Genomic DNA, 11,051 nt, shown 5'->3' with positions numbered 1-11,051 from the left:
GAGCGGACGGGATCCCGAGTTCTCCAGTGGGTGTGGTCGTATGTGATGATCCAGACCAGTTGGACCAGCCAAGGAGGGCCGAGTCCAGGGGAGAGGTGCCGCGGAGCCAAAGGTTGACGATGCCCAACAAATTCCCGACTAACAACGAGAGAACATCATGTAAAGTTATGACTAATACTTTCTTCGAGCCTACGCCTGACCTCAAAACGCCGCTCCCCCTAATGCTTCTATGTGTATCGTTTCCGGGTCTTCCGGACTTCATTAAGAAAAGGCCGTAAAGGGTATGATTTGGAGAACACGAAAGGAAAAATCGGAAAATAGACACAACGCTCCACCGGCTCTGCTCATTTCCGGGTAAACCGAGAGAAGAAACTCTTCTTCGGCTCCTTGTCCTTGTCTTTCTCCTTCTTGAGACCCCTCGACTTGCTGGCCTCTTCTTGGGTATTGAGCTGCGTCGTGTTGTCGTTCATGACCTGTTGAGCATGCGAGACAGTTCCAGGGTGAGGACCCGGCGGTGGGCCCGCTGGTGGACGTGGTGGTGGCGGCGGTGGTGGAGGGCCCGGATGACCCGGAGGCGGCGGACCGGGGGGCGGCGGACCGGGGGGCGGTGGACCCGGAGGCGGCGGTAGCGGAGGCAGTCCGTACTGATACTGCGGCGGATACGGGTTCTGTCCGGGTGGTGGCGGGAACGTATACGACATTGGCGGTCCGCCAGGGGGCGGTGATGCAGGTGACGGCGGCAGAGCGTAGCTTTGTGGTGGGGCCTCGAGCATCGGTAGCTGGTTCTGCTGCTCCTGCTTCTGCTCGTCTGAGAAGAGGTCGATGACCTTGCCGGAGCTGAAGAGTCTCTCGTACACGGCGAGCGTGGTGCCAAAATCCTTGTGGCCGTCGACTTTGACGGCGTCGAGGAGCTCCAGGACGTAGGTTTGGCAGTTGTTGGTGATGAGGTTGTAGGCGGGCTGCCGTGACCTGATACTCTGAATGACGTATTCGCCTGCGCGACGGATGGCGTCGTCGTTGAAAGTTGTCTCGCCGACGGTGAAGGTGCGCCATTCTTCGCGCTTATATCGCTCATTGGTGTAGATGACGTGAAAGCTCTCATCCTAGATGGGGTGGGTTAGGTCATGAAAGGGGAGCGATGAGTGAGTGAGATGAGAGGACTCACCATCCACAGCTGGTGGGCGTAGTCGCCGACCAGGACAGCCCAGTGCTGAGTGGGATCGGGATACTTGTTGATCTTTTCTGTAATCATCTTCCCCAGACCCGTTTCTTCGGCGAACCACTTGCCGGCGAGGCCTCCGACGGGATGCCAACCGACCTCGACGACGCGTGAGGGGCCATTGATGACGGGCTGTGTGACTGGGACGACATTGGGGGTCTGGCCCAAGCCGACGGCATGCTTCAAGGCGAGTTCACCTTTGTTGTAATTCTTCTTTCTGTCATTGAGTCAGCGCAATTCCCTCAATCATTGACGGTGAGCATGGCGGTGTAGTCAAGCGATGGTTGAGAATGAGGGGTGAGAGCCTCGTAGGGCTGGAATGGGGGAGGGGTCGCAAGTTGCGTAAAGTGCAGAAACTGGGAAAAGATGACGCGCATACAGGAACTCTCCCACTTTGTCCCGCTTTCTCTTCCCTTCCTCGTCGGATCCCGGTTGTGACATTGCGATATCCCAACGGCGCGGCGCGGGTTTAATGGGGTCAAATGTGTGTGTGAAGTCGGGTTGCGGGGGGAGGCAGGAAGGATTAAGTGAGCGCCGATAAGCGGCCAATTGGGGGTTCTTTGCTAGCTCTGGCGCAACAAGGAACGGCGAACAGTGACAGACAGGTAAGTTGGTGTTGTTTGTTTGTTGGTTGGATGGGGGCGTCAGATCTTGGAAGGGGAAAGGGGAAATAATTGGGGGAGCAAAGGCTGGGCGTCTTACGAATGGGAGGCCTTTGGACGGGAGGACGGAATACACGGCAAGTACGGAATTCGACCATCAGAAAACAACAAGAAAAATAAAACCAAGGCAGAATAAACACGATTACCGATTGCGAAACTTGCCATACGACCACAATCCACTGCCTCGATCCGATGGGCCTCGATGGCCGCGGGTTCGGGCTGACCGACACGTGGAGGCGCATTAACAATTTTTTAATCTAATTTCCAGCTGCACCGCGCCTCACCTTGACCAATCAAATTCACGATGCGGCATCGAGTTGCTCTCTCCGGGGGCCAAATCCACGCGGCCAAAGCGGCGCAGGCCTTGTTTTTATTTTTTTTTGCAACCACAGCAAGGCACAATTGAGGCCGGAGCACAGCTGTGATGGGATGCAACAAGTAACAGCAGCAAGCCGCGGGTTCCGTCTGTCCAGCACTAATTGACCTCATGCACAGTCAACGGGCCGGTCCGACAAGGCTTCTTTCAACCTCTCGATGCGATTTGATTGTTAATGAAGGACCGTTGAATACTGCCTTTGCCGCCTCCCGATCGGGTTTTACCCATCTCTTGGCAGGCACCCGTTTCTCAGTGTGGAACTCAATACGCGTACTCAGTACGACAAGTCTTGCGCTCATATGAACGAGACGAAGGGATGTCATAGGACTGCCCCCTCGCTCAAATCGTTCCATTGCTGTGAGCCAAACAGTCCAGGACCCGGATATACGGCAATGCATGATCGACCATTATGAGATGGAGCGAAAGCATCACATCTGTACAAGCTCGGGCCCATCGTTCACAAGTCTAGTCGTCATCCTTTTGGTGAGACTCGGCTGGCGATAATAATTTCATCACTTAGATCTCCCGTGAGTAAAGAGACCACCTCTCATCAACCCTTATCTCACATGAGCCTTAAAATGACTCAGCATGCTTTTTGTTCAGATGATGTATGCTTCCTAACGTTCAGCCATCTGATCACTGAGCTCATGCCTGTCTACTCACTCTCGTAAATCCAGCGATATATCTGGTGATATTGACTGCATACGCCTTGCGAGAAGCTCAATACAATCTTGTCGCTACTGTCACTGAGTATGCCGTAGTTCATTTCGGATTCACAGGTGGGTCTTTTATCATTTGTCTGAATGAGCAAGTCCGATACAGAGTTTCAATGACTAGACTCCTGGTTCCTGACCGCTGATGAGCAGCTTTTCCATGTCATAGATGATCGAAAAACGTCTTATTCATCATCAAGCTTCGAACATATTGAAACTGTGAGACCATGACAAACATCATCAAGAGATCCTCAACGTTATAAGATGTGCCACCAAATCCCATCCCACGACAACACACATATACACTTCTCTCGCATCTAAGTAATCCAAGCCTCAACAACCTTCTCCGCCCTCATCGCATCCTCCAAAATCGCCTTCCGCCTCTCCCCTCTCGGCACAAACTCAACCTCAAACCTCTCAGGCCCCATAACAAGATCAGAATGGAACCCAGTCTCGATACTCGTATCTAGCCTCTTCCCACGCGCAGGGACAACATCAAACTCCCACGCCAGCTTCGCAATCGTCACCAAAATCTGGTTCTCGGCATAGTCCAGCCCGGGACACATCCGCCGCCCCGCCCCGAAATTATACGTCGGGTGCCTCTTCTCCCGCTCCGCCGCCGCCGCCAGCTCCGGCCGCACGCCCCACGGGTTGTCCATGTATCGCTCCGGTAGGAACTCGTCCGGCCGGTCGTACCACGCTTCGTCCTTGTGGATCCCGTATGTGTTTGTCAGGAACCTCGTGCCTTTAGGAAATGTGTAGCCGAGGTAGGTGTCTTCGTTTGCGAGGACGCGGGGGACACCCGAAGGCGCAGCGGTGCGCCAGCGCATGGCCTGCGTGATCGATCCTCGTTAGCTCTCAACTCCGGCCAGCAGAACAGGGAAGACTCACCTCATTAAAACAAGCCCTGAGATACTTCGCCCTCCCGAGATCCTCAAACCCAGGCGTCTCCCCAGGCCAAACCTCATCAACCTCCTCCTGAAGCCGCCTCTGCATCTCCGGATATGCACCCATAATAAGCACAACAGTACTAGTAGTAGCAATAACAGTATCAACGGCAGCATCCAACGTCCCCGCCCCCAAAACAGCAAGCTCATGACTCCCATACGTCGGCCCCTTCCCCGCGACCTTACTCGCCTCCCCCTCCCGAACCATCCTCGCCATAACCGACTCCGTCTCCTTCCCCCTCCTCCCGCTCGCAATCTCCGCAGCCTGCGCTTTAGCCCCTTCGAGCATGTGGTACATCGTTCCAAACATCCCCTTCTTCAACGTTGCCGCCTCCCGCTTCCACCCGGCGAGGAACGCGGGAAGGTACTTCATCACGGGGAACAAGTCCACCGGCGGCGCTTGCGCGGGCGTGAGGAACCGCAACCACATGTCCTGCGTGGCGAAATACGTCTTCGTCGAAGCGACTTCATCGCCCTCCGCGACGCGCTGCCCGCTCATCACAGAAAGCGGCGTAGCAAGAGCCCAATGTCTCAAGTGCATATGAAACTGCCCCGGATCGTCCAGAATCATCTTCATCAGCAAAGCAGCATGCGCTTCCTGTACCTGAACCACACGCTTCAGCTCACTGGGACCAAACAAGTGGTTCCGCAGCGCCGTGCGCAGCTTCTTGATATGATGATCATTATTCATAAACAGGATCGTGCCTGGGTTGATGAGCGTGCTCGTGATGTACGGCTGCGGTCTGTCCGAGTATATCGCGCCTCGCTTCTCGTACAGTTCTCTGATGTGTTCTGCGCTAGAGAGAACGACGTAGTTTTCGGTGCCGGTTTTGATGCCGAAGATGTCGCCGTAGGTCTTGCTCCATTCTTGGAACTTGAAGAAGGCCTTTTTGGGCGGGAGTTGGAGGGCGTTGCCGAGGATTGGGATGGGAGGCGGGCCGGGGGGGAAGTTGGGTGGTCTTCGTGTTTGGAGGACCCATTGGGTGAGGAAGTAGAGGAGGACTACGGCGGGGAGAATCAAGACGGCCGGGGTGCCGAAGAAGGATATGAGGCTCATGGTGGTGGCGATGTCTCTTGTTGTGGAAGAGCGAGTCGTCAAGGAGAGAGGGATGCGATCACGCGATCATACAATATGGTCAAGGGCAGAGAGTTGAGAAGTCCTCACACATTGTCCCTCGGAAAGCAAACTACCCCTCGTCAACCCTCCTTTTATGCTTATTCATCCCTCTCGGCAACCTAATCGACATGATCGCCATCGAAGCCCGTGTAACCTTCGCCAAGCACCTACTTGCGCGGCTCACGATATCTCACTCGCATCATATCGTGACATCGGCACTCTTCCCCATACCCGACTGGACAAGACCGATGTTCCCCACATAAGATGACCGTTATGATGACCGTCCGACGTTACAGCAAGAAGCAGGCTCATTGAATGTACATTGTGTTTCAACGGTCGATCCGCCGTTGGGGCACAGTTCAGTTGGTCCAACATTATAGCATGCCGTACGTAGGATGAGAACATTTGGCTACGTGTAACCATCCAACATCCCCTCTCGACGCGGAGTCGGCTGCCATGATCAGATCAAATACCTGCAAGCGATTGCGGGCCGAAAATGATTTTGGCTCGAGCGACATGCAGTCAGCGACGCGATATACGACGCTGGCATGCGAGGACAGGCATCCGCGGCGTAAGCAGAGCTGGAATCATACCAAAAAACACACTTCCAACGACGTTCTCGTACGTGGGTGTCAGCCAATCAGTTCAGAGGATTTCGTAACCTCGTTCGTTCAAGAGATCTTTGCCTAATCTGATAGACAATGGACGTATTGACAGTAATTGCCGTTGCCCAGACATACCAACGGGGCTTACTTAACAGGAAAGCTATAGCTACCGCCTCGCCACGTTACATGCCGTCAGGATTTGCCGCTCTCCCTCGGCGAGATATTGCCAGACCGGAAGAATGGCAAACGAGTCAACGATCAACCCCACCCACAAGAATCACGGAAACCAAAAAAAGATCAGCTAAGACCTGATGTTAGTCATTTCCGAAACCGAGAATCGAACTCGGGGCTATGCCTAACCTCTCACTGGAGATGAGAGGGCATCATGTTGGCCACTACACCATATCGGATGGGTTGATGAAGATTTTGCTGCAGTGGAGGTCTACATTCGGTTGGCATCCGGTGGAGTGGACCCTCTGCTCACGTTGGCGGTCATCACACGATGTGGGGTTGGGGACTCTAGAAGAGCCCACTTGGAGGTTGCCTCACGCAGCTGAACAGGAAAGATCACATAACTCATCAGACACTGGATTTCACGATGCTTCAGATACGGTGTTGGTTCTGAACTTTCATTCGTCATCAGGATGCGTATCCTATTCATGATATCTGTCGGTCCCTGCTCCATCCTCAGAGGCAGCGTGCAGATTAGCCTACATATACAGTGTACACTTTTTGGTCTTTTAGACGCCGAGGAAAAGCCTGCCACATCATCCGCAGCGACGGCGGTGTCCAACAAAGGCACGAAGACCTGGCCTGGTATACCATCAACTCCGGTCGGTCCATCCATCTAAAGAGCAGCCACTATCCAAAACCACCAAAGATAGGATACACAATGGAACAAGACATCCTTCCTCCAACCAACTCTTGAGCGAGTGAAGGTTGAATCCAACAAGGAGTGTAGATGACTCCGATATCCACAAACAACCCACTTCTGGTCGCTGTCGAACAAGGGAGAATGAGATATTTCCCAGCATGCAGAAAAAATGTGATAAGTCGATTCCAGCGCCGCGCGTTTTCGGGTCCGGCGGGTGTGGCCCCAAGCCCAGACAAGAAGTGCAGGGCAAGAAAGCAGATTAACGCCGTGGGTAGTGCCATCCCAAGGATGAGACTTTTCATGACATAGTACCTCAATAAGAGGTTAGAAAAATTGGGTATCAAAAGTGAAGCAGAATAAGGGGTAAAGTATGTCGCCGGAAATGTGGAAATGATGTTGTCCGTTCGATCAAATGTTGTCGCAATGTGGGATGCTTCGTTTGTAGCCTCACATCGGTGTGGGCGTCGGGGCACCTCGGTCTCGGCTCATCCAGCCAAATAGGTCGCCGCGGCCCTGGGTGCTAGTGTTGCTGGTCTGGGGCTCAATAGGAGTTCGCACAGCCATCTCCCGAGGCTCCAGGAGTAGACTCTTGCGGTAGTAGCTGACTTGAACATTGCCTTGGTCGCTCTCACGAACACGCACAATCTGCGCCGCCATCCAATCCTGCATCTCAGGGATCTCAGTCAACCGATAAGGTATCTGAAATCGTTGGAGCTCTCCGATAATCTTGGCAGTGCGGGTGTGCTTGTCGAAGTTGACGACGGTGAGACCACCGCCATTCTCCTCGCAACCATCCCCACCGAGAGTAGGAATTTGCTTGGTCGCAGGGTTGCCGATGTCAACAAACGTCAAATCCGTCAAGAACATGCCGAGGAATGGCAAGCAAGGAGGGACGTGGTCGTGGAGGCGGGTCCGGAGAACTTTGTTGTTCTGTGCGGGCTCGACAATGGCCTGCAGCGTGCGAAGCATCTCGCGGCGCTTGACGGAAACAATGTCCCAGGTCTTGCGCAGACGGCTGATTGTACTGCTGTTCAGACTACAGATGATGGCCATCAAACCATCGTAGTTGTGGAGTTCCAGGCATTGATGAGCAACCTTGATCCACTGCTTGATGACGGCTGCACGCTTCTTGACTTCCGAGTGCTGCAAGATTGTCTCTGCGACGAGATTAGACAGGTCAGTAGACAGGGCTGACATAGCCTTGACGTTGGGTGCATCGACGCCGCCCTTCTTCATCCATTGAGAAGCAAGAAGTTCTTCGGGCATGATGGAGCAGAAGATGTTCATCTGTCTAATGGTGAGCTGGCGAGCGATCTCGAGAGGCTCAAAGTCCAGGACAGTGGGGTTGCTGCCGCCGTTCTTCCAAGCAAACAGCTGGTGAATTTGGCTTTTGGTCAGGGCCAAGGGTGGATGCGGCGTGTCGGCCGGGATGTACTGCGCAATCGAAGTGTTCGTCTTGCCCATGGAAGACACAAGGCGCGGGACAAGGGCAATGTCCTTGGCAACGCGCTGAGCAAGTTCCAGAAGTCGCCGGCCAGCGGAGGGCAACACTGCACCAAGTTCGTACTCCGCAAAGGGCTCAATGAGGCTAAGGGCTTCGCGGTCAGTCTCGTCGCGCCAGTGCGATTCGAGCCAACCCTTGAAGGCGTTGTATACACGGAGCCTGACTGGGCCGGCCATGTGGGGTGCCTCAGCTACGTAGTGGAATCGATCGATGAGAGTCTCGGCCAGCTTGAGCGGGCTACTGAACAAACGGAATGTGAGGTAGAAAGTTGACACAAAGGTAGCGTCGGGAGTAGATTCGTGAGTTGTAAGACGCTCAACAAGGGCTGGGAGGGAACCGCCCGTGACTTGGCCCTCCTTGTTGAAAATCAGCTCATGAGCGTAAGTCTTCTCGAGCATCTTAGACTCGACATCGTCGACTTCTTCGTTGATGGCGTTTACACTTCCAGCGTTGCTAAGCTCTGACATGGAAGGCTTAAGCTTTGGCGCCAAAGAGTGATCGGGCGTGGTCGCGCGTGTAGATGTTTGAGAGACCAAGCTAGCCTCGGAGTCTCGGCTGAGATAAGTGCTGCTGCTGCCCGCGCTCGAGGCAGCCATACTGTCAACACGGGAGGAACTGTTGTAGTCGCCATCCTGGTTTTCGATGGGGCTGTATTCATCTCCCGGGAGCAGGGATGTGGACAGTTTGGGGAGAGGTGGCAGAGTCGGCCGCATCGATGATACGGAAGACACCATGTTCGCAATGTGTTCATTGTTAAGTGAAGACGGTCGGGAATTAGGTGCAGAAGAGTTCTGAGAGGAAGGCCGACGTCGGTGACCGAGAGGTTCACTACCATCGACGGGTGGTAGTTGAGGCAGTGGCTTGTCGTTGGCGACGAGGCTCGGTCGTTGCTGGTGGTGGGGCGTTGGCGGCACAACGGAGTGCATAGAGTCAGAACTTCTAGTCGACCCCGCGACACTGGTCGCCTCGGTGGTTGTTGTTTCTGCAACGGACGGTGCGATTGATGGCCTCCGGTATTGCGGCTCAAGGGCAACGTCGAGAACGCTGAGATCGATGCCCAGCTCGCCGGCCTCAAATTCGCATTCGAAGTCGCCAACACGCTCAATCGCCCACTTGGTCTTGGCTACACACTCGCCAGCAGCCTTCACGCAGCCTGTTGCTGCCATCAACAACAAACTGTTGTCCTGTGGCATGATAACATCGGCATCCTGGAACACCGCGTGACGGATGATCTGGCCTGCCGCTGTTACCAACTCCCGGATGCGCTCAAACATCATATCCCTCGCTCTAACCAGCATATCAGAGCTGGTGCTCTGACCACACACGATGTCCACAACGGCCAGCAACTCCCCACCAGACGTCGCCGAAAGTTTGATGGCGAAGGCCAACTCCGGCCGAGACTGGGACTGCAAGTGCAGACGGCCGATGAAGGAGCCCAGGTGGGACAAGAAAGTATCGTGGCTCTTGTTGAGGCGTTCCGAGACAAGGTGATGCGGTCTTGACAGGGGCGAAGGGCCAGCCAATGAGACGCGATGTGAGATGCTGGATGACAGCCGTTTGACATTTTGAGACATGCGGTGCGAGTTGGGACTAGCGGGGGACTGGAGGGTCGAAAGCCGCCTGCTATTCGGTGCGTTCGACGTTTGTGCCGCATCGCCTGTTTGTGAGTGCGTACCCCTGGTGGGTGTTCCGTTCGTCGGTCCTCGGGAAGCTGCATTATGAGTTGCATCGAACTTGATTTGATCTGCAGGTGGCGTCGGTGGGATGTAGGATTCTTCAATGACGGTAGCCATGACAGTCACTGCGGGGGCGCGTTGCCTACGATCATCCTCAAGGATGTCGAAAAATCTCACACCCTTGGTCACGATCTTGAATGCCTTCAGGATCATTTCGTCAATGATATCATTGACATCTTCTGTCGGCTGGGCGATGCCCTTTTGGGCCTCTTGCAAACGCTTTGCCGTCTTTACCAAGGCCGACAACTCGGAAAGTAAGGTCTTGCGTGCGCGCCGCAGACTTTCGTTGCGGGTTATGATGGCCGACTCCCTCGTCAAGCAGTGCGTGCGTTCCTTTTTGATAATGTGAGTAAAACAGCAACAGGAGGGGACGTGGCACAGAGTCAGAAGCTTACCAACAGATAGCGTACTCCCGCGATGATACCCTTCATGAATTCTTGATTGCCGAAAATCTCGCTGTCGTTTACTGATGTGCTTCGCAAAAGGTCCCAGAAGTTGAGCAATGCTTTCAAAAGGTTTCTCATCTCTTCCGGGTCATATGCCTCGCAGTAGTTGGTTGGAAGCCATCCCCTTGCGCCTGATACCAGCAGGGTTCCATCAGCCCATCCATTGGTGTGAATTGAGTGCACCAAAATAACATCTCCCTCGTTCAATGGAAGAGTAACGCTCGAGTCGGTCATGGCATAGCTTGGATGGAAAGGATAAAAGGCTCGCAGGAAGTTGTGAAAGACCGGCGGTGGCAGCTGGTCGGCCGCCAGGTCTTCCTGCGAGCCATTGGGTGTTGCGGGCGGCGTCATGTGTGATGCTGTGTACGACTTGGAACTGTAGTGGTCTTGTTTCGAGGACAGAGCATCGCAGGATCTAGATTTGTGAAGCTTGAGAGGGGCCACTTGGAGGCTGGCACGCATGGAATGGTCGCTCAGCATTACCATGGCTGCTGCTGGTAGATCTCGTAGAAAAGCATGGGCAACAGTCGTGTAAGCGATGTGCGCGCGGTTAATAGTCGTTGGGTTTCGAGGCCGCCTCCTCAGTCGGGTCCAGGTCCGATAATGCAGTCGTAAAGTCAGGTCCAACCTATCCCTCGAGTACGGTATCGTCCTGCTGCGCCTTTGCTGTGGCCTCGTGCGGGTATCGGATAGGTCAATGGGTGCCGGTGCTTCGTCCACGCAAAGGTCCAGTCGATTCGATCCAAGAGATATGCGCCTCTGGCGTTGTGTGTGTGTGTCCTTCCCTGAAGAGCAGTCGCGAGTCGCAAGTCCCTACTTCGAGTGGGTTGATGTTGTTATTGTTGTTGCGGT

General features: G+C 54.3%; 3 protein-coding genes across 3 annotated transcripts; all 3 read right to left on the bottom strand.

The window, feature by feature from the left end:
* Positions 1-344: 344 nt before the first annotated feature.
* Positions 345-1,660, bottom strand: CTAM01_16008 (uncharacterized protein; the record flags this gene model as incomplete). Its single annotated transcript, XM_060532001.1, has 3 exons — positions 345-1,103; positions 1,166-1,436; positions 1,599-1,660. The coding sequence occupies 3 exons, from the start codon at positions 1,658-1,660 to the stop codon at positions 345-347; spliced, it is 1,092 nt and encodes a 363-aa protein (XP_060373436.1).
* Positions 1,661-3,287: 1,627 nt separating this feature from the next.
* On the bottom strand, positions 3,288-4,974 carry CTAM01_16007 (cytochrome P450; the record flags this gene model as incomplete). The annotated part of the gene is made up of 2 exons (XM_060532000.1): positions 3,288-3,803; positions 3,862-4,974. 2 exons carry the CDS (start codon positions 4,972-4,974, stop codon positions 3,288-3,290), a joined length of 1,629 nt encoding a protein of 542 aa, XP_060373435.1.
* A 1,986-nt stretch (positions 4,975-6,960) lies between these two features.
* On the bottom strand, positions 6,961-10,685 carry CTAM01_16006 (RasGEF domain-containing protein; the record flags this gene model as incomplete). The annotated part of the gene is made up of 2 exons (XM_060531999.1): positions 6,961-10,086; positions 10,149-10,685. 2 exons carry the CDS (start codon positions 10,683-10,685, stop codon positions 6,961-6,963), a joined length of 3,663 nt encoding a protein of 1,220 aa, XP_060373434.1.
* Between the last annotated feature and the right edge of the window lie 366 nt (positions 10,686-11,051).

The sequence above is a fragment of the Colletotrichum tamarilloi genome, assembly GCF_030869305.1.
Source record: "Colletotrichum tamarilloi strain Tom-12 chromosome Unknown Scaffold_190.1, whole genome shotgun sequence".
Classification (NCBI taxonomy): Eukaryota; Fungi; Ascomycota; class Sordariomycetes; order Glomerellales; family Glomerellaceae; genus Colletotrichum; species Colletotrichum tamarilloi.
The sequence above is the reverse complement of the archived record's forward strand: the minus strand, read 5'-3'. Positions and strand labels throughout refer to the sequence as shown.